General features: G+C 34.4%; 1 protein-coding gene across 22 annotated transcripts in view; it reads right to left on the bottom strand.

Annotated features, from left to right (window-relative positions):
- Window positions 1-24,093, bottom strand: part of GPHN (gephyrin) — a 567,900-nt gene that overhangs the window by 205,563 nt on the left and 338,244 nt on the right. For all 22 annotated transcript variants that reach the window (XM_021098013.1, XM_021098018.1, XM_021098005.1 and 19 more), the window contains 1 exon segment: window positions 9,411-9,545. In XM_021098013.1, coding sequence (XP_020953672.1) covers window positions 9,411-9,545 — 135 coding nt within the window.

The following is a 24,093-nucleotide window of genomic DNA, read 5'->3' as shown; positions in this document are numbered from 1 at the left end:
TAGTTTAATAATAATAGCTAACATTTAGTGATAATTTCGTATATTTCAAATACTGTGTTGAGTGATTCATATGCATTTTAAAATTTAAACACTAAAACAACTTTATGAGGCAAACAATACTATTTTTCATTTTACACAGGAGATAAGGTTATAGAGGTGAAGTAACATTCTGAAAGCCACAAATCTAGTAGGTGATAAAGCTGAGATTCATGGCCAAGGCTGTGAGACTCCAAAATTTGAGCTCTTAATCACTGACCTTCCGTCATGATCCATCTACATAAAATATTTGAAGGAGTTCCCACTGTGGCTGAGAGGTAATGAACATGACTACTATCTATGAGAATACGGGTTCAATCCCTGGCCTCGCTCAGTGGGTTAAGGATCTTGCATTGCCACGAGCTGTGGTGTAGTCGCAGACGCGGCTCGGATCTGGGGTTGCTATGGCTATGGCTGGCAGCTGTCGCTCTGATCTGACCCCATAGGCTGGGGACTTCCAGATGCCATAGGTGCAGCCCTGAAAAGAAAAGAAAAACACCTAATGCATAGAAAAAAGGCAGAATGATATATAGCAAAGTTTTAACAGTTGTTATTTATAATGGCTTGTTTCACAGGAACTTTTTTTTGCTTACATTAATTTTCTGAAATGAACATGTATATGACTTTTTTTTAAGTTAAAAAAAGACAAATCCACTTGTAAATGTTTAAGCTATAAAACTTAACCCTATAGCTAATAATTTCTGGTTAGCTATATCTTCTCAGGTGAATCAAATTTAATTTGTACTACAGATTTCAGTGTGGCAAGTATACATTTCACAGTTAAGTTATATTTATTTTCAATGATAAATATAATTCTGTGAACATTAAATAGAAAAGGATGAGGGATTCTGTTTTCAATTTTTATTATATATAAAAGTATAGGTAACACAATCAGATGAATGAAGAAACAGAAATCAATGTAAAATCTTGTATACTTAGCAGAATGTCACAGAAAAACCATTTAAAATGATTTATAAAATCAAAATTAATAGCTAATATGTTTGGTTATTATCTGATTTTAGTTTTTTTTTTTTTCAAAATATGAAATACCTTACCATACTGGGTAGTGCCTTTCCTATTAGAAAAGTATACAAAAAAAAAAAAAATTCTTTATTTGAAGTCTCAAAATCTGTTTTGCTATTAAACCAGAATAAATAGCAAAATAAACATGTTGTTTATAGGAGGAGAAACTAGACAGTAATCAATAAAAGTAGAAACCAATTACTCAAAAATCTATGGGAGCCAGGCATTTAATGCAAATGAGTAAAGTAGGCTGGAGGGTAAAAAGAATGCCAGCTGAGTACTGACATATGTTAGCACTGGCCCAGTAATGTTGATCTAGGTTTTTTAGAAGTAGCTGAAAATTGTATTTTTATATTTAAAATCTCACCAATTTTAAATGTTCCAAATTAATTATTAAAAGAGAAGTCATCCCCGATGACTAAAAAGAGCTCTCAGTGTAACTATAGGTAGAAAGGATACTCTAGGGAAACAGTTGTTTTATAAATGCAGCGGTATCTATCACCTTGGAAATGAGTAAAGTTAGCTGGGAACTATACTTTCTGGCTGTATCTTCAAAATATTTTGCAAAGTCTTTATTATTTTGAATCAGAGAGGAGAAACTGTTCCCTTTCCTAGAATTAATTTGGATCATGGAGTCAGGAGGAATCATGCTTAAGTATGGTTCTGGTGGTCATTTACATAAGGATAAAATCTCTAGAATAAGAATACCACTGTAACATTGTCTAATGAAAAAGAAATAAAATTCAATACACACAATTTTGAGCCAGGATGTTTTTAAGAAACCTAAACCATCTTGGTCACTTGATTATACTAGCAGTTCTTAAAGTGTGGTCCACTGACCTGAGAGAGTCCCTGAGATACTTTCAGGTAGCTGCAAAGCCAAATGATTTTAATAATACTACAAAAACATTACTTGTCTCTTATAGTATGTTGACAATTGCACTGATGATACAAAAGCAATAATGGGTTGGCACGTTAGTAAAAATCAAGATAGTGGATCCAAAGAATATAAATTATTGTATTATTCACCACTATGTAGTAACAGTTTCATTTAACACCATCCTCAACGAAATAGTAAATACAAATTCAATTTAATTAAAACTTGTCCTTGAGTGTGACAAAAATGGGAGGTATAAAGCAAAACACATCTGCTGCTTACCAAACAATAATGGTTGTCTCAGGTTAAAGTACGTAGACAACAATTTGAGTTGCAAGCTGAACTAGCCACATTTTGCACAGAACACCATTTTTAATTGAAAGAATGTCTGACAAACTATGACTAGACAGAATTAGGTGTTTGGTAGACATTTTCCTTGAAAATGAATGAAGTAAGCCTTTTAATTTAAGGAAAATGGACAGGATTTTTTTCTTTCCTTTAATTAAGATGATTTTTAATATAATTAACACTTGAAGAACTTATATTTTCCATGTGATCAAAAAATATGTTCCAAAATCATACTTCTATATAAGATCCAAAGTTCAAGACAAACCAATGGACTTTTTTTTTTTTTTTTAGAACAAAAAACTTTCTTTGAAGTATAGTTGAATTACAATGTTTTTATTTATTTATTTTTTTAATTTTCCCACTGTACAGCAAGGGGATCATGTTATCCTTACATGTATATATTACAATTACATTTTTCCCCCACCCTTTGTTCAACATGAGTATCTAGACAAAGTTGCAACATGAGTATCTAGACAAAGTTCTCAATGCTATTCAGCAATTACAATGTTATATTAGTTTTAGGTGTAGAGCAAAGTGATTCAGTAGACACACTTTTTTTTTTTGGCCTTGCCCTTGGCATGTGGAAATTCCTGGGACAGGGATCAAACCTGCATCACAGTAGCAACCCAAGCCACTGCAGTGACAATGCTGGATCCCTAACCCACTGCACCACAAGGGAACTCCTTTTTTTCAGTTATATATTTATATTTATATATAAGAATATATATATTCCTTTTCAGATCCTTTCCCATTATAGGTTATTACAAGATATTTTACATAGTTTTCTATACTATACAGTAGGTCTTTGTTGTTTATAATTTTATATACAGTAGTATGTCCAATGGATTTTAATATATAGGAGTATGAATTGGTTCTTAGGAGGGTTTTAGATTCCACACTTAAAAAAATTAACCTTTTTTTCTTTTTTTTTTTTGCTTTTTAGGGCCCCACTTGTGGCATATGGAGGGTCCCAGGCTGGGGGTCAAATCAGAGCTACAGCTGACAGCCTATGTCACAGCCGCAGCTACTTGGGATCCGAGCCACGTCTGCGACCTACACCACAGCTCACAGCAACAGCGGATCCTTAACCCGCAAACGTTTCCTAGTTGGATTCGTTTCCACTGCGCTACAACAGGAACTCCCTCAATTAACTTTTAATAGACTATCAATTGAAAGCTTTTGGTGTAGTGTCAAAGAATATCCACAATTATCTGAAAATGGCATTGAAACATTCCTATCTTTTCGAACGACATAACTGTGTGAGGCTGGATTTGTTTCTTAATGTTCTTCAACCAAAACAACAGATCACAACAGATTGAGTATAGAAGCAGATGTAATATTCAGCTGTTTTCTATTAAACCAGACATCACAATGAATATGAAAAAATGTAAAACAAAGCCATCCTTTTTAGTGGGTTTTAAAAATTTTTGAAAATATCATTTTTTCCCATAACAATGTTGTTCATATTAGCTATAGTATAAAGGCTTTACTATTCTCATTTTAAAGCAAATAAATAAACATTTTAAATACTTCTAAGTTTTAATTTTCAGTGCAGTAAATATCACCAAATACAAATCACATACATAAACAAGCTATATGAGGTCCTTTAATAATTTTTAAATATGTGAAGGGATTCCCGGACCAGTAAGTTTGAGAATTGCTGGATCCATCCGACTAGTTATGCTCAGGATATTATTGATCAATACGCCACAGGTGGGACAGTTAATTCTGCATAGAGAAATCTATCTATATATCTATATATGTATAATTTTTTTTTTTTTTGCATTTTTGCTTTTCAGGGGCACAGGTGAGGCATATGGAAGTTCCCAGGCCAGGGTCAAATCAGAGCTACAATGGCCAGCCTGCACCACAGCCACAGCAACGTGGGATCCAAGCCACCTCTGCGACCTACACCAAAGCTTATGCAATGCTGGATTCTTAACCCATGTAGGGAGGCCAGGGATTGAACCTGCATCCTCATCGATATTAGTCAGGTTCATTTCCGCTGAGCCACAACAGGAACTCCAAGAAACTTATATTTTTATGTCCAGAGAAGGTATTACATTAACTAACGTCATTAACTCAGTGTTCCTAACCTTTTTGGTGTTTCTTGACTCCACATGCAGAACCCATACATTTCTATGATGTTATTAATAGCAATTAATTGAACAATTATTGATATACCAATGTTGATATGACTTCGGACAAAAGCAAAGACACTTGATGCTTAGGTATTCTTACTGATTTTATTTAGGCTCTTTAGAAAAGGGGAAAATAATCTGAAGACCTCAATTAATGCCTTAATCTAGGCTAGGATTTTAGCATCTTCATGAGGATCTCCAGACACTTGGGAACCAATGAAACAGCTATATTACACAATCACCTGTTTTTCAGAAAAGAATGTGGTGATAACATGGAATAATCTGTAATAACACCACTAGGAATAAATTTCAGAGAAAATGTTACTCTGAACTGGATCAGTAATGCTATTTTTATGTAAAGGAACTCACATTGCCTTTCAGACATACACATTACAAACTGTGAATTGTGAAAATAGCTTATTCTTTATCCAGAGTTTTCTAAATTCTTTTGCACAAAGGACAATAACAGAAGCCTATAGAACATAATTTTGCATTTTGTTTGAAGGTTAGATATTACTATAAATTACTAAATGAACACATTCTTCATAAAGATATTTCAATACATACACATTTAAATCATTTTATAAGCTCTAATTAGATAGACAGTATTTAAATTTTCTTCCTAAAAAGAAAAAAAAAACCTACTGGTTTGTCTGGGGACAAAATTCTATTCTAACCTTGGAGGTGCAAGGGAATATGTGACAAGAGATTATATTTATATCTGTCTGTCTGTCTGTTTTTTTAAGTCCGTACCCATAGCATATGGAGGTTCCCAGGCTAGGGGCTGAATTGCAGCTGTAGCTGCTGGCTTAGATCACAGCCACAGCAATGTCAGATCCAAACTGCATCTTCGAACTATACCACAGCTCACAGCTATGCAGGATCCTTAACCCACCAAGCAAGGTCAGAGATCAAACCTGTGTTTGAAAATTTAACTGGTCTTTTAAAAAATTCCCCATTTTAATAATACCTATAGGGAATGGTGAATTGATTCGAAGTTTGGATACTTTTTCCTTTTTGTTCTCGTTGGTATTCTCTACCTCAAGCCTCTGGATTCTAATAGAGATGTTATTGCCTTTCATAATTGAAAATCAGAACTCATTAAAGTTGTGAATCACACTCCTTTAAAATAGAATTTGTTATAGAATTATTCTTGTAGCAAAACATTTGTGGGAAGTGATCACCATTTTAGAACTTGAGTCCTCTACATACTGTGCATTCACAGATTCTACATACTATTTGAAAGTATGGCTTAGGCACTATTATCCTTAGGGCAATGAAAGACTAATCCCAACTTAGTTCTGAAAATATACTTTTCTGTGTCCTCAGGCAAGAAGAGTAAAAATTACTTGTAATTTAGTCATATGTCATTAAATGAAAATATCTGATATAAAAGAGAAATGACTTTTTCCCCACATACAGTAAACTGTTACGTCATTTTGGCAAATAACTTTTTGCAGAAGACAATGCCATTCTATGAAGAATTGTCTAGAAAAGAACAAATTGCTGTCTTCATTAGATTGTGATGAGTATACTGAAAAGGAAATCCAAACTAGGTATATTTTATAAATCTTGTTCTCACCACAGCTAGAGAATCTTGAAGGATCGAAGCATAATCTAGGATATTATACTGCAGGGAGCATATAAAATGTGAATTCAAAATAATCTTTAATGTTATAGTTGTTGACCTAACAGGTAAGATGCATATTTACAAATGGATAGGAAGTCTTTCAGCTTAAATACCGCCAAGTGACAAAAAGCAACAGAGGGAAAGGTTGGAATCGTTAGCTTTAAATCATAACTTGGTTATTTAACCCTTCTATGTTTTCACCAAGAACTAGGTTCAGTGTTTCTGATAGTTATTCCCAGAGTACTCTGTAAACTTGCTGATAAACTGTAGCACTTAATATATTTTATTACAATTTATAGTTGCCTGTTTTATTTGTTTGTAAAGCCAAGAACAATGTTATTTGCTAAATACTGCTTTTCCAGCACCAGGCAAAGACTTATTTAATACATTAATAACCCTTTTGGGGAGGCAAGGATTATCAGTTTCATCACAGACAAAAAAAGCTCAGAGAAGTTGAGCAAATTGCTTAATGCAGTGTAGTTATTAAGTAGAGAAGCCAATATTTGACTCCAGGTTTTCTATTACCAGGTCCAGTGCTCTTTCTAGTGCTGATCTTTCAAGACTGTATTGTATTTCTGATGTAAAGAAAACATATTTTCACTTTTATTTCCGCACATGACAGGCTGCATGCCTTATCTGATACGTGGAAGGGGGATTTCTATGGGAATTGGTATGTACTAAATTATAAATATCCCATCAAAGATGTAGTAAAAATAACAATGTCAAACTTAACTTGTGCTAGGTATCATTCCTAGGTTGTCTCATATATATCTTAGATTGAAATATTCAAAACAAAAATTTATTAACAATTTTCCTTGCCCGTAATCCTTTACCCATATCCTAAATTAGAAACCCAATTTTCTTTTTGATTTCTTCTCCCACCCTAAATTTTTATGCACAAAATTAAAGAATTACCAAGAACAGATTTAAGTGCTAAAACCTATGGCCTTGAAATCTGATTTGGTAGTCAAATGCAAAAAAAAAAAAAATCATTATTTAAAATAAGAAAGGGAGTTCCCGTTGTGGCTCAGCAGAAATGAACCTGACTAGCATCCATAAGGATGCATGTTCAGTTCCTGGCCTTGCTCAGTGAGTTAGAAGGATCCAGGGCTGCCATGAGCTATGGTGTAGGTTGCAGACGAGGCTTGGATCTGGTGATGTTATGGCTGTGGCATAGGCCAGAGGCTATAGCTCCGATTAGACACCTAGCCTGGAACCTCCATATGCTATGGGTGTGACTCGGAAAAAACTAACTAAGTATATGAATAAATAAATAAGAATTGATACCTGAAGTTGGACTGTGAACTCACTGAATGTAGGCTATTCAGGTACTAATGAAGTTTTAGTTTGAGAGTTCTTGATTGGTGAATACTACCTATAAGATGGTCATTACTATTGAATATAATTCTCAGAAACTCCACCTAGCACAAAAAACTTTGTTTTGTTTTTATTCATCCTTCATGTCCCTCATGAAATGTTACTCTTTAGATGGCCTTCTCTTATCATCCTAAGTGAGGTTTCCTTCCTACTATTTTCTATAACTACAGTTTTTCATTTCTTCTTAGTGTGAATTTCAATGTATCATAATTAAGTTATTATGAAATTATATTTATTATAATTTAATGAGTTAGTTTAAATAAACTTATTTAAAAATATCTACTTATTTCAGTATACCATTGACTAAATGTAAACTCCATGAAGGGAAGAGATTATATCTGTCACTGACATAAAAGCACATATAAAAGCAACTAGTTTAGACTCAATTAAGCAGTCTTATAATTTGAGACTTGGAAGATTAATCTGACTGTTTTCAATTCTTATTGAAAAATCAACATTCAAACTAGTTTTTCTGTCCTATTACTATTCTGATTCAACCTTAAAAGTTAAATTTAAAAATTATGCCAAAGAAATAATTTTATCTTTGAGATTACATTCTGATGCTGGTAAAAATTACCTAAAAGGATAGAATATATTCCTAGATAAAAATACAGGAAAAAATTCCTCTATAAATGAGTACAACTTGTACAGCTGGAATTTAATGAAGTCAAAAAATAAGTTATTTTATTTAAGAAATTTATAAGACATGGATGAGATTCCTCTACCCAATTTATATCTTGAGATCTCCATATTTCATTCAGGTGAAGATGTAGCTGATTGGCTCCCAATGTATAAATGTGTAACATACATTTTATGTCTAGAATGTTCTTATAGTTTTTCTTCATTGAAGATTTAGGACCTCACTTTTTTTAAACTATAAAATTAATACCAGTTGTTTTTGACACAACTCTAAAAACAGTGATATACAACAGTAACACTCTGAAGACTTTGCTGAGAAGGCTGTACCGTGGAATGTAAAAGCTACTGCACTACACATATTAACTGTTTGAGATCGACTCTAGTTAAATTCAATAACATTCATAAACTCATGGAAAAGCTGGAGGTGAGGAAGACAGCTATATCAGCCCTTAAATTTTATGACAGAGAAAAAAACCAAAGTTTGAAAAATTACCTGAAGATCCCTGCAATAAATTTAGTGTATAACCCGATGTATCTTATTAAATAAGAAGGAATGTTACTTTAACCTTTAGATGCCAGTACTGGATCTATCCCATAGAAAACCTGAAAGCAAAATGATTAACTTTACCATGGAAGGGATATTCCAGGAGAAAGAATCACAGTCATAATTAGGTTTGCTACTTCATGACCACATACATGAAGATGTCAGGCAGCAAACAAATGTCTAATCCTTCCCCAACCCCCTGACATGATTCAGTACTTGGGAAAAATCATAAAAATTAATTACTAAGATATTTCCTCCTCACCCCAAAAGGTTGGCATTAAAACTTTCTAATCAATTTAGATTTGTTTCTAAATATTAGGCAGCAGCATTCCAAGTTGAATATGTTGGAAAAAATCTGGAATGATACTAGAGCAGGGAGCTACCCCAGCTTGGACAAGGTAAAAAAAAATCCCTTTGGTGACATTATTTATTTTATTAATCTTGCTGTTTACTGGCCAGAAATACATTCATCTTCTGCAAAAACAAGTAACTTCACATTTATACTAATGAGAATGCTAACAAATAACCAGTCTACAACAAAGAAACAGAAGTTACAGAAAGTAATAACCTATAGCTATGATGTAATAGGCATTTTGCATGAAATTTCTACTGTTCTACTTTTGGCCTAATATGACAATTTGTGAAACATCAGGTGATAACTATCTTATAGCCCATTAATTTTTCATTGCACTATCTTGCATGCAACCCAACTTTGTCAAGCAGAGGGAAATATTAGATAGTTTTCCCAGATTCACAGAGCAGAGCAGATGTAAGGTGCCACAGAACTGTACTTACTTTTGGTGTTGGGCAGGAAGCTGTAGAAAGGCGAGATGTAGCCTGAGCACGAGGAGATTCTGAGGGAGTAGTGCTGAGGGAGGCTGTGTCTCGTGGGAGCACCTGAACGCCACGAGAAATGATGGAGTCTGGAATCTGGAACAAGTAAGATTTAATATGCTGAAAATACCAACAACATGTAAAATCAATAAAAACACAAAACATTTTTTTTTGAGGGGGGGCATTCTTTGCAGCTCAGCTCTCAGATATTTGGTCTCACTTATTGCTAGGTATAAACACATCCAACAATTTGGGTTATAGTAGAAATTTCAGATTAAAATATTTTCCTGCTTTTTTATGAGGCAGTATAGAACTAAAGCGAGGAGTAAAATATTTGGCATTCAAATACTGGCTCTTCCACTTAATAGTTATGTAATTCTTAGATATTTTGTATTTCCCTTTCAGATTCATTCTCCACTCTTCTTCACCCTCTCTGCTCCAAGCTAACCTCTACAGATATAATCAACAAGCTATTTTCTGTGTTCTCTGATTTCTAGCTAGTTTTAGGTAATAGGAGGTACTGTCAGGAAGCTGAAGGAGTAAGGTCTGACATTTATTCCCCTGGCTCCATTTATTCCTCAGGTCACCATAGACTGGCTAAGATCACAGCCCTTATCAGATGACCCTTGTTCACAGCTTCTTCTGGATTCCAACATCTGCTCTCTTCCTTGCCCTATCAGGACTATGAATATTACGGGTTCCCACTATTACTAGTCCCAGGGTGCTGCATTATATTTTGTCGTTTTTCCTAAAATCTGCCTAAACTTTTGTAAATATCATAGTCCTTTTTAAACTCTTAATTATTCATTTATGTATGCTGTGACTTCCGCTGGGACACTGATGGATATATTTTTTAAATTTCGATTTCCTTTATCAAAAAAATGTGAATAATGATAGCATTTACCTCATCAGATTACTAAGGGTTAAATAAGATAATGTATATAAATTATCTAGCACTTCTAAGTAGCTAATACTTAATAAATGCTGGCTTATTATTATTATACTATATCTATCAACATGGTAAAGAATAATGTAACTGAATTGAGTATCACTACAGTAAAAATATACAAATGTGAGGACAAATAATTTGGATTATTTATTTTAAAATTAATATTTATATTGATTATAAAATTTATTATTTGGGGCTATTCATAATTTAGGTTCTGGGCTAGCACTAGTTTAGGTTCTAGTATAGGATCTGGGTGTAGGCCTTCTATCTCAGAATGTGAGCTTGACCACTTGCAAGTTTTATGCAAAAGAGGAGAAATACGTACGATAAAAGAATAAGCAATTAACATTCAATCAACAAATATCACTTACGATGTGAAAAGAAAGCCTTAGCCAGACCATGTGATTAGAAAGGTCTTCCTTATCTTGTACATCATCTCTTTCTCACAAATGATATATTATTTCCATAGAAGTTCTTTTATTTAGTTTCCATACCTACATTTTCAATAACAAAGGTATTGCCACCATTTCAGGGCTTGACAGTTTATATGATTTATGGGTGAAAAGCAATGGGAAGTTTGAGAAGAAAAATGGATCCACTTGCTAGTATATCTGAATACAGAATTGCAATAAGTATTGTAAACAAAAGGCGATAGATAGCCTAATTTAGAATAGCTATATGGTGCCACTTACGTCTAATAAACAAGGCCATATATTGGAAAAAAAAAAAGGTCAAATGCCCCATTATATTTCACATAATACCATGTTTCTCTCCTTCATAGAAACCATTCGCATTTATACTACATTTACATGTATGCTAATTTAATCAACGTCTATCTCCCAAATCAGAATGCTTTGTTATGATTACGGAACTGTATTTTTGACACCACTGTACGTCCAATACCTAAGGAAGCATCTGCACAAAGTTTTAGGCATGTGTGATATATATATATATTTCAAGATGTATACATACACACACACTAGCAACTCCCCAACCCCCAAATTAAAAAAAAAAAGAGTAGGATATTTGAAGAGGATAAGTTTGCATTGTGATGTACATACTTTTAGGCTACTAGTCAGGAAATATCCATGAGCTATTGGAAATGAAAGCCCGGAGTTCAGGAAAAATTACTGATTGGATATACACTTTGGGAACTATCAGTGGAAGTGGTAGTTCAATCATGAAAATATTTCAGATCATTCAAGGAGAATATAAAAAGAACAAAAGATGATGGTTGAAAATTCTAGGTGATATCCATATTAAGGGGTTAATGGAAGAGAAGGAATTAGGGAACAAAAATCTGTAAATGGTATGATGATATCTTCTAGTTTCCCTTGAACGATCTGGGTTTATATATATTATCCTGGCTTAATTATTAAATAGGACATTTCACTTTAAAAAGTATTGCAGTTTGGAAGAAAAATAATTTGGTCTTCCTATGCATAAAAAAGATTGGAAACTAAAGAGGAAAATCAAGACAGAATGAACATAAGGGAAGAAAAAAGAGAAGACACTTTCAAGGAGTATTACAAAATATGGGAGTTCCCATTGTGGCTTAGCGGTTAACAAACCTAACTAGTATCTATGAAGATGCACGTTCAATCCCTGGCCTCGCTCAGTAGATTAAGGATCCAGTGTTGCTGTGAGCTGTGGTGTAGGTTGCAGATGTGGCTTGGGCCTGGCATTGTTGTGGCTGTGGTGTAGGCCAGTGGCTACAGCTCTGATTCGACCCCTTGGCCTGGGAAGCTCCATATGCCATGGGTGTGGCCCTAAAAAGACAAAAACAAAAAAACAAAAAAATACAAAATATGAACTATTGAAGAGACTAGGAATAAGGTGAGAGTTGAAAAGAATCCATTAGACCTAGCAATTAAAGAAGATACAAGCGAAGTAAAAAGAGTAGAAATGAGTTAAAAAAGCAAGTGGGGATAATAAAGCAGGGTAGGTTGTGTGAAGAGATATATTCACTATTATTCTTTCCTTTGGTGCTTGGAATGAGGATCAATGGATGAGAAAAAGGGGACATAAAAGTGGAAGAGATAACTCTAGGAGAACAATAAATATCTGGAACAAATGCCCTGATGAATGAGCATGGAGGATAACTAAGAAACTGGCAAAGGGATTATCAATCACCATTGTGAATCAATTTAATATTGGCAGTCATAAATTTGCAATTTCATTATGTAGTGTGGAAATAAAATTTTCACTCATTTCAAAAAAGCAATGAATGCTAGACACAGAGACTTGGAAATTATTTGCAATGACATGGCTGGGGAAGCTACAGAAATAGATGAGATCTGAAAGACAAAGACCATATGGAAAAAACATGCTAAGATACAAAAAGGAGAAACAGGTACCAAAGAATAAGATGGAGGTAGTCATTGGTTACCTAAAAGAAAGCTATTATTTTATGAAGATATATACCTATTATAAGTGGTAAAGAAAAAATCTGGAGGGAAGGAAAAGGATGCAATGAATATGGTTTATTTATTTATTTATTTTTTGCTTTTTAGGGCCATTCCCACAGCATAGGCTAGGGGTGAAATCAGAGTTGCAGCTGCTGGCCTATGCCACAGCACAGGAAGGTGGGATCCTAGATGTGTCTATGACCTTCACCACAGCTCATGGCAATGCTGGATTCTTAACCCACTGAGCGAGGCCAGGAATTGAACCTGAGTCCTCATGGATTCTAGTGAGATTTGTTTCCACTGGGCCACAGTGGGAACTCCTGGTTTACTCTTTTGATGAGTATTTGTACTGTTTCCTTTTCGGAGACATGGTGAACAATTTTTGCTCATGTGTCATAATTCCCATATGCATTAATTCTAGGATTATATATATACTCAGAGACAGAATTGCTTGATTTAGGGTATGAATACATTCTTATACAAATTTCCAAACTGGTTAAGCCAATTTACATGTCCATCAAAAAAGATGGTAATAGGAGTTCTTCCATGGCTTACTGGGTTAAAGGTACTGCTGTGGCTTGGGTTCAGTTCCTGGCCTGGGAAATTGCACATGTGGGGCATGGCCAAAAAAAAAAAAAAAAAAAAAAAAAGGTAATAGTTCCTCTTACTCCATAACTTAGCTCTACCTAGCATTGTCAGTATAATTAATTATTTAAAATGTGGTAGGCAGTAAAAATATCTTAATGTAGTTTTTCTTTTTCCCTCGTTAATGACAGTATCTTTTCATATTGATCAGCCATTTAGATGTTCTCTTTTGTAAAGTCTCTGTTCAAGTCTTTTGCCCAATTTTTCCCTTATTGAGTGGTTCTTTTTTATTGAATTGTTAGATTTCTATATCTACTCTAGCCAATAAGTCCTTTATGAGTTTTTACACGGTATAAATATCTATTTCTACTCTGTATCTTTTCTTACCTTGCAATGTATTTTGGTGAACAGAATATTTTAATTTTAATAACAGTTAGCTCTATCAATAATTTCCATTATAGTTAGTGGGTTTTGTATCTTAAAAGGCATCCTTCCTGAGTGAAATCAGTAGAAAGGTAGTGTAGGGAACATCAATAGTCCATCTCACCCCTCGAGAAGTGAATAAACTGACAATAACTGTCAGAAAAAAACTTTATCAGAAATCTAGAAACTAAACAAGTTTACACCAACCAAATGAATGCTTAACTAAAAAAACCCACAAAAAACTCCAACTGATCCCCCACTACATAGTTTAGAGATAGCCCTGAAGACAGCCCAAATTTCTGGTAAAGGTTCTTGGTACTGAAAGGGAAATCTTATTCTCAAGAATTGTGGTTGTTTCAAATATCTCCGGTGGCTCACTGAAGGATACGCTCAAAGGGCTTGTCTTTATTTCACCTAACTTGGAATTCTCAAAGGCTCAGGCAGCTAACTGGAGGGGAAGGTGTCCAAAAATTTAAAGTCAAATATATTAGCTGCTGATGTCTGGGCAATGGATAACAGGTGGGGCAAACAACAGATCAACTGAAAACCTTGGGGGAAAAGGCTATGTGATGAGATTCTTTCAGGCATAAGAGCTTTGAAAAGCTCCTACATATTCCCGAGTATCCAAAAGGTCATGACTATGCCTAAGGAAAACTTCACCTCTTGCTGAACCACAGATTCTGCACAAGCAGGAAGCAAAGATTAGGCAGAGTTCTAAACTGTCTGGCTGAGTATTGAAGGCATTCTGCAAAGAATGTGAGATTTTCACTTTTTGTATACATATAAATATATATTTCCAGGCATTTACAGAAATTCCTTCAAATCACTAGCTGATCACAGAGCTAATGAAACAGGCTTAAGCGGCCACACACAATAAAAGATAACAGACATGATAAAAGTAGTTCAGAAAAGTCAATCAACGAACAAACAACAATTATAACAAGCAGCAGTAACATATCCTGGGGAGGGGAGAGAATCTGATTTCTAGAATTGCTACTTATAATACTCAGTGTCCAGTTTTGAATTAAAATCTATAAAATATTCACCTACTCCTGGGCATCTATCCAGAGAAAACCATGACTCAAAAAGATACATATACTCTAATGTGCATTGCGGCACTATATACAATAGCCAAGACATGGAAACAACTAAATGTCCATCAACAGAAGAGTGGATCATGAAGATGTGGTACATATACACAAGGAAATATTACTCAGCCATAGAAAGGAAAGAAATACCAGCATTTGCAGCAACATGGATGGACCTAGAAATTATCATGCTAAGTGAAGTCTCAGACAGCGAGATACCAACATCATATGCTATCACTTACATGTGGAATCTGAAAAAAGGACACAATGAACTTCTTTGTAGAACAGATACTGACTCATAGACTTCAAAAAAATTTGGTTTCCAAATGAGACAGGTTGGAGGGGTGGGGGGATGTGCTGGGGGGTTGAGATGGAAATCTATAATTTGGTTGTGATGATCGCTGTATAACTATAAATATAATAAAATTCATTGACTAATAAAAAAATAAAAGGAGGAATCACAGGTAAATTTTTTTTATAAAATATTAAAAAAAAAACAAGAAAGTATGGTCCATATATGGGGTGGGGATGGAGAAGAAATAGAAACTGTTCTTGAGAAAGTCTAGACACTAGGCTGACTAGACAAAGGTTTTAAGTTAACTACTTCTTTGAAACACCAATAAGTGAACGAAAACATGCATAATAGGAAACCTAGGAAGGAGAAAAGAAAGAGGCAGAGTAAGTATTTAAATAAATAATGCCTGTAAACTTTCACGTTTGCTGAAAGTCTCATGAATCTACTCATCCAAGAAGCTCAACAATCCCATGTTGGATAAACTCAAAGAGATCTACATTAAGACACATAAACTGCTGAAAGTGAAAGACAAAGAGAGAATTCTGAAAGCAGCAAGAGAAAAGCAACTCAAGGAATCCTCAATAAGAATAACAGTTGATTTCTTAACAGACAGCATAGAGGCAGGCAGTGGGAAGATATTTTCAATATGCTGAAGGAAATATATTTTCAAAATGCCCATCAATACAATCTCTAATTCTAACAAAATTTTTTGCAGAGATATAAAAACCCATCCTAAAATTCATATGGAATCTCAAGGGACTCAACATAGCCAAAATAATTTTGAAAAATAATATTGGAGGACTCATACTTTCCAATTTCAAAACTTAAAGGTTCAGTAACCAAAACAGTGTAATAATGGTATAAGCACAGACATATCAATCAATGGGATAGAACTGAAAGTCCAGAAATAAACTGTCTTATATCTTTATAGTTAATTTTTGACAAAGGTGCCAAGACAATCAATGGGAAAGAATAATCTCTTTGACAAACTGTGCCAGAACAACTGGATATTGACATTAAAAAATGAAATTCTACTCATCTCACACCATATATAAAAATTATCTCAAAATGGATCAAAGATCAAAATGTAAGAACTAAAATAATGCTCTCTCAGGATAAAACAGAGGGATAAATATTCTTTACCTTGGATTTGGCAATTCATTCTTGGATATGATACCAAAATTATAAGAAAAAAATAAAATTTAGACGAATTGGACTTCATTATAATTAAAAACTTTTGTACATCACAGGACATTATCAAGAGAGGTTATCCGGAAATTCCCTTTGTGACTCAGTGGTAATGAACCTAACTAGTAACCATGAGTATGCAGGTTTGAGCCCTGGACTCTCTCAGTGGCTTAAGGATCTGGTGTTGCCATGAGCTGTGGTGTAGGTCATGGACGTGGCTCAGATCTTGCGTTGCTGTGCTGTGGCTGTGGCTGTGGCTGGCAGCTACAGCTCCAATTCTGCCCCTAGCCTGGGAACTTCCATATGCCGTACATGCAGCCCTAACTAGGGAAAAAAAAAAAAAAAAAAAAAAAAGACAGAGAGAGAGAGAGAGAGAGGTTATCTGGACTACATAAAAAATACTTACAAATGAACAGCAGAAGACAATCCATTAAAAAAAAAAACCAAACACACACATCATTATAAGAAATGAGGCAAAAGACTTGAATAGATAATTCTCCAAAGAACATATACAAATGGCCAACAAGCTACATGAAAAGATGTTCATTATCATTAGAGAAATGAAAATCAAAACCACAATGAGATACTTCACACTCAATGGCTCTGATTTTTTTAAAAAGGAAAATAACAAATTAGAAACCTCATACACTACTGTTGGATGCTAAAATGGTGCAGCTCTGTGGAAAACAATTTGGCGGTTTCTCACAAAGTGAAACATAGAATAACTCAACAATTCTACTTCCAGGTGTAAACTGAAGAGAATCAAAAACAGATGTTCAAACACTTGTATACCAGTGTTCACACCACCATTATTTTAGTAACTAAAAAGTGGACACAACCAAAATGTCTATCCAGCTGATCAATGGCTAAACAACATGTGGAACATCTATACAATGAAATATTTTACAGCCATAAAAAGGAGTACTGACGCACGTTACAACACAGTTGAACCTTGAAGACAGGATGGGAAGCGAAAGATGTTAGACATAAAAAAACTACATATTGTATGATTCCATTTATATATAATATCCATAGCAGGCAAACACATAGACAGAAAGCAAATCAGTGGTTGCTAGGGATGGGAAGTGGGGGGTATAGGGAGTGACTATTTAATGGGTGTAGTGTTTTTGTTGGCAGGGGGTGATAAAATATTCTGTAATTAGAGGTGATATTTGCAGAACTTTGTAAATGTACAAAAGCCACTGAATTATACACTTTAAATTGGTGATTTTGTTATGTGAATTTAACTTCGATTAAATTTAAAAAGAGTTTCTTTCATAATCCAGCATAATAAAAACTTTGTCCTCTACAAATCTATAAAAGCTTTATAGTTTTGTCTTTCATATTTAGGTCTCTCATAAATTTAGAATTGATTTTGTATACTGTATGTGATAAAGAAAAAATTTTATTTTTTCCATAAGGACAGCCATCAGTCTCAGTCTCATTTATTGAATAAAGAACTTCTTCATTAATGTGTAACCCAAACTCTGTCATATACCAAGTGTCCATATATGCTGGCATTTTTTTAAGGCGTCTATTCTGTTCCATTGATTAAGTTTTAAATCTTGCACCAATAATACACTACTTTATAATATTTTAAGTCGATATTTATACAACAGATCTCACTTTGTTCTTTTTCTTATTCATGAGTATCTTGGTTATTTTTGGTCTTTTGCACTTCCATTCTGTATAAATTTTAGAGGTAACTTGTCAAGTTTCTCTCTTCCTCTCTTAATTAAATACACACACAAACACACACCACTTACAACCTGTTAGGATTTTATTTACTACGTTTGTACAGAAAAAGACATATAGTTTTAAAATACACTCCCTAATTGATAAAAAATTTACTAATGGGGGTGTGTGAAGCGAATGAGATGAGAGGTTGGTTCAAGTGAGGGTTAATGTTACATCTATGTTTTCATTTTTATTTTTTTTTTTATTTTTTATTTTTTTTGTCTTTTTGTCTTTTTTTTTGTTGTTGTTGCTATTTCTTGGGCCGCTCCCACGGCATATGGAGGTTCCCAGGCTAGGGGTTGAATCGGAGCTGTAGCCACCGGCCTACGCCAGAGCCACAGCAACGCAGGATCCGAGCCACGTCTGCAATCTATACCACAGCTCACGGCAACGCCGGATCGTTAACCCACTGAGCAAGGGCAGGGACCGAACCCGCAACCTCATGGTTCCTAGTCGGATTCGTTAACCACTGCGCCATGACGGGAACTCCCATTTTTATTTTTTAATAAAAAGAATGTACTCATGTATCACTGTACAATTTTAAAACTTTAGTAATGAAATTCATGGGAGGGATTGTTTCAAAAATTAAGAAATGGTCATTGTACTCAACAGCTAGGGAGTAGTTAAGAGAATGAGCACAATGCCTTGTACACAGCTGATAATATTTTCTTCTTTGATCATAAAGAAGTAGAAGCAACTACCAAATTAGAGAATTCAAGCTCTCCTTGAGACAGAGGAATGGAACAGAATGTTAACTCAGAAAAATGGCATCAGCAGAAAGGATGGATGTTTAGCCTTGATGATCCTTAATATAACAATTAAGACAAGAAAAGAAATGAAAAAGGAAAAGGCCTGAAAATTACAATTCAGCAATGTATATAAAGGAGTCAATAAGAGATGAAAGAAAGTCTTTCTAAGGAGTAGTGAGGATCCACTTAGAGTAAGCAGAATTTGTAGAGGATTAGTTTAGCACAAGTGCCAAATCATTTTCAAAAGAAATAACATTCCTACTTGCAGATCAACTAATCTGTATTCCTATTATCTTATGAAACTGAGAGCACAGGGAAAACAATTTGTCCCAGTTGATCTCTAACACTCTGTAAATATGCAATGTAATTTCAACCGTGATTTATTAAACACTAGAATATTCCTCATTTAGGGAAATTTTAATTGGAAAACATACTTTCTTAGCCATTGTGCTGGTTCTTTCTGGTTATGTAGCCATTCTGTTTTAAATCTACTTTTATTGGGCAAACACTTCTAAAAGATGAAATGGAGAATTATATTATCAAAATTAGAATGCATAGCTAAAGTATCATTTCCTTTTATAAACTCTGTAGTCTTTTGAATTGTCGGTAAGAATACCAATAAAGTAAATACACAACTTTGTATTTTGATGCTAAGTTAATTCTTAAGTAAGTGTACATTTCCCCTTTGAATCATTGTTTTTACTACTTCATCTTTTTTTGAAAAAATATTTAAACTTAGAGAAAACGTGTTAAGATTATCATAATGGAAGATCCTTTTGTTATATGGCTTTAATTTTGGGTAGCTAGTGGGCAGATTTATAACAAGCGGAGTGAATTTCCCAAAGCAGCCACGAATGAAGGAGAATGGCTTCCAAAGCCACAATTTGCCAGTCTCTATGGTAAGGCTTCTGAGGTCCTTGTCCAGCTTGGTTGTTAGCTCTATCATATGAACCTTTGCCTAGTAACTTCTCTGTTTAAAGACCTTTAAGATAGACTGCATTCTCTTAAAAATCCTACTATACATCCAAGTGTGCAATATAGGACCTGAACTAATAATTGATTACATATGAATGCCTAAATGGGTTCTTTCAGAAAGAAAAAAGTCATGTATTTTCCCACAGCTTCTTATACTGATCCTTTAGAAGCTATGATTGTTATGAAAATATTACTAAAGTACAAAACTATCAAACCAATGTATCTTGAGTTCTGTTTTAAGGTATTGGGCAAGTCATATATTTAACAAGAATTCAAAAAATTCTTGGAATAAGATAAACAAAGTGCATTTTGCCTACAAGAAAATATATTTCAGCTGGTTAAGCAATTAAACAATAGGGTTCCAGTGACTTTTTTTCTTCTTTTTACAGCCACACCTGTGGCTTATGGATGTTCCTGGGCTAGGGGCTGAATTGGAGCTGCTGTTGGGGCCTATGCCACAGCCACGGCAATACCAGATTTAAGCTGCATCTGCCACCTATGCTGCAGCTTGTGGAAATGCTGGATCATTAACCCACTGGGCAGGCCAGGGATTGAAGTCACATCCTCACAGAGACAATGTCTGATCCTTAACCTGCTGGGCCAAAATGGGAACCCCTATCACTGACTTGAATGCAGTGTGATTAATGTATTTGCAAGTGACAGCACTAGAAAAGACAGGTAAAATATGAAATACCTGATATAGATTTTAAAAAGGTCTCTTTGAGTGTTCTTGCTGTGGCAGTGGGTTAAGAATCTGACTGCAGCAGCTCGGGTCACTGTTGAGGTGATGCCAAAGCTTATGTTGTTAAAGCACAATGCAATCCTGCTGTGTAGCACAGGGAACTATATCCACTCACTTGTGATGGAACATAATGGAGGATAATGTGAGAAAAATAATACATATAATTATGTATATATATGACTGGGTCACTTTGCTGAGAAAACTAATATATACATTATAATAATATAAATGTACATATATGACTGGGTCACACTGCTGTACAGTAGAAATTGATATTTCTTTTGCTTTAGGAGACTGACCTGAGAAAACATTTGTAAGGCTGATGTCAGAGAATGTTTTGCCTATGTTCTCTTTCAGGAGTTTGACGGTGTCTTGTCTTTCAGCCATTTTGAGTTTATTTTTGTGCATGGTGTGAGGTGTGTTCTAGTTTCATTGATTCACATGTAGTTGTCCAGGTTTCCCAGCAATTCTTGCTAAAAATAGTCTTTTCCCCATTTCATGTTTTTGCCTCCTTTGTCAAAGATTAATTGACCATAGGTGTCTGGGTTTATTTCTGGGTTCTCTATTCTGTTCCATTGGTCTGTCTGTCTGTTTTGGTACCAGTACCACACTGTCTTGATTACTGTGGCTTTGTAATATTGCCTGAAGTCTGAGAGAGTTATGCCTCCTGCTTGGGTTTTGTTCCTCAGAATTGCTTTGGCAATTCTGAGTCTTTCGTGGTTCCATATAAATTTTTGTATTGTTTGTTCTAGTTCTGTGAAAAAAGACATGGGTGATTTGATAGGGATTGACTGAATCTGTAGATTGCACAGAAATAAAAGCAAAAATAAACTAATGGGACCTAATCAAACTGGCAAGCTTTTGCACAGCAAAGGAAACCAAAGAGAAAACAAAAAGACAACTTACAGAATGAAAGAAAATAGTTTCAAATCATGCAACTCACAAGGCTTCATCTCTAAAATATACACACAACTAGTACACCTCAACAGCAAAAAAGCCAACAACCCAATGGAAAAATGGGCAAAAGACCTGAAAAGACATTTCTCCAAGGAAGATATACAGATGGCCAACAAGCATTTGAAACAATGCTCAGCATCACTGATTATTAGAGAAATGCAAATCAAAACTACCACGAGATACCACCAGTCAGAATGGCCATCATTAATAAGTCTACAAATAACAAATGCTGGAAGGGGTGTGGAGAAAAGGGAACCCTCCTGCACTGTTAGTAGGAATGGAAGCTGGTACAACCACTCTGGAGAACAGTATGGAGGTACCTTAGAAAATGATACATAGAACTACCATATGACCCAGCAATCCCACTCTTGGGCATATATCTGGACAAAACTTTCCTTAAAAAAGACACATGCACCCGCATGTTCATTGCAGCACTATTCACACAATAGTCAAGACATGGAAACAACCCGAATGTCCATTAACAGATGATTGAATTAGGAGGATATGGTATACATATACAATGGAATACTACTCAGCCATAAAAAAGAACAAAAGAATGCCATTTGCAGCAACGTGGATGGAACTAGAGACTCTCATACTGAGTGAAATATGTCAGAAAGAGAAAGACGATACCATATGATATCACTTATATCTGGAATCTCATATACAGCACAAATGAACCTTTCCACAGAAAAGAAAATCATGGACTTGGAGAGTAGTTACTTGTGGTTGCCCTGGGGGAAGGGGAGGGATGGATTGGGAGCTTGGGGTTAATGGATGCACACTACTGCTTTTGGAATGGATTAGCAATGAGATCCTGCAGTGTAGCACTGAGAACTGTGTCTACTCACTTATGACAGAGATGATAATGGGAGAAAAAAGAAGGTATATATGTATGCATAACTGGGTCACCATGCTGTATAGCAGAAAAAAAAAGGTATTGGGGAAATAACAATAAAAAAAGAAATTGATAGAACACTATAAATCAACTATAATGGAAAAAATAAAAATCATAAAATAAAAAAATTTAAAAAGCACAATGCATACCTTTTCTCAGATTTGAAAAAGGTCTATGTAGTTTATTTTAATACATCTTCCTATTTATTTTATTAATAATAATAGCAATCTTTGTGAAAAGCTTTCAAGAACATATACTTAATAGCCCAAGTAATGGTTACTACAAATTCATCACACATACATACATCAAACATTTATTATTAAAGATCATACAGCTATCTAGAAAAATCCTGCATTGTGGCATCCATATGAGTAGAAACAAACAAGAATAAAAAAGCACATTAAGCACATGGACATCTTGAGCAAAAATGTTATTTTATTTTGTAAACATCCATGCATTATTACACTTCTTTCATATGCCAGGAAAAATAGTGAAAGACTTTAAAATGGACAAAAAATACTATAAGGTGTCTAATGTACTGGACAATTTTGAATTATCTGCACTGTTCAGCCTTTCATCTATTTTACAAGTCTAAGTTGTCAAAACCTGGTCATAATATAGTTTTGGTCCAAATGATCCTTTTGTAATCGACTATCTTGTAGACAGTGACCAAGTGTTGCATTTATTTGTAAATTCATTTCAGTATTCCCAATCCCTATATATTTGCGTTCTTTGAATTCTCCTGTTAATCAGTTATAACACCTTTCTGGTTCCCTCATTACTCAATGAGTGAAATAACATCTTTGATGTGTATTCATTTAGTATTTATAACAAAGACATGATTTTAACTTAAAAAAAATTCCCTAACAGTTTTAGAGATCATCCACTGAGATGCCAAAGGATTCATCTAATGTGACCAGATAAACTGCATAGCCAGAGGAATGTATTCTTAAGCACTTGCTTAAGCTCACAGGTATATTTTCTTGCCAATCAGAGGTGAATCCTAAATACCAACACAGTTTTACTTAGATGACTGTCCATTTCTTATGTTTAAAAAGTTGTAACTCTCAATATTTACTGAATTAGAAATCAAAAGAAAAATTTTGCATGTTTATTAATTCACTTGAAAAAAGCAATATTAACAAGTTGCATGTTAAATAAATTATACTGTCATACTATTATGAAGACAGTTTTCAACTTGTAGGTCATCTGATGAAGAACTGTAGTCCTAAAGCAAAATATCAGTTTGTTCCAGAGTATTTGGAAGAATATAATGAAGGATAAAATTTGGAAAGTAGAATTTGTTTCCTTTGATTAAAAATGTCTGAGCCTGAAAATAAGTTATAAAGTGTGTTAAAATATCAACAAAATTCATTTAATTTTTGATGTGCTTCTTTATTTGCCTTACTTAGTGCTACTATCCATGTAATCTGTGTAGATAGTAGAGATGCTGTCTCACCAGAATACCTTTCTGTGCTATATATCCATTTAATTTAATTTTCTTTTTTATATGTTAATTTTACTGTATGCTTGATTATTTAAGGCAAAAAAGAACAAAAAGTTTCTCACTTATGAAAGAGCTCTTTTTTTTTTTTGGTCTATTTAGGGCTGCACCTGTGGCATATGGAAGTTCCCAGGCTAGGGGTTGAA

Source organism: Sus scrofa, chromosome 7 (assembly GCF_000003025.6).
Source record: "Sus scrofa isolate TJ Tabasco breed Duroc chromosome 7, Sscrofa11.1, whole genome shotgun sequence".
Taxonomy (NCBI): Eukaryota; Metazoa; Chordata; class Mammalia; order Artiodactyla; family Suidae; genus Sus; species Sus scrofa.
Note: the sequence above shows the minus strand (reverse complement) of the source record. Positions and strands in the feature narration are given on the sequence as shown.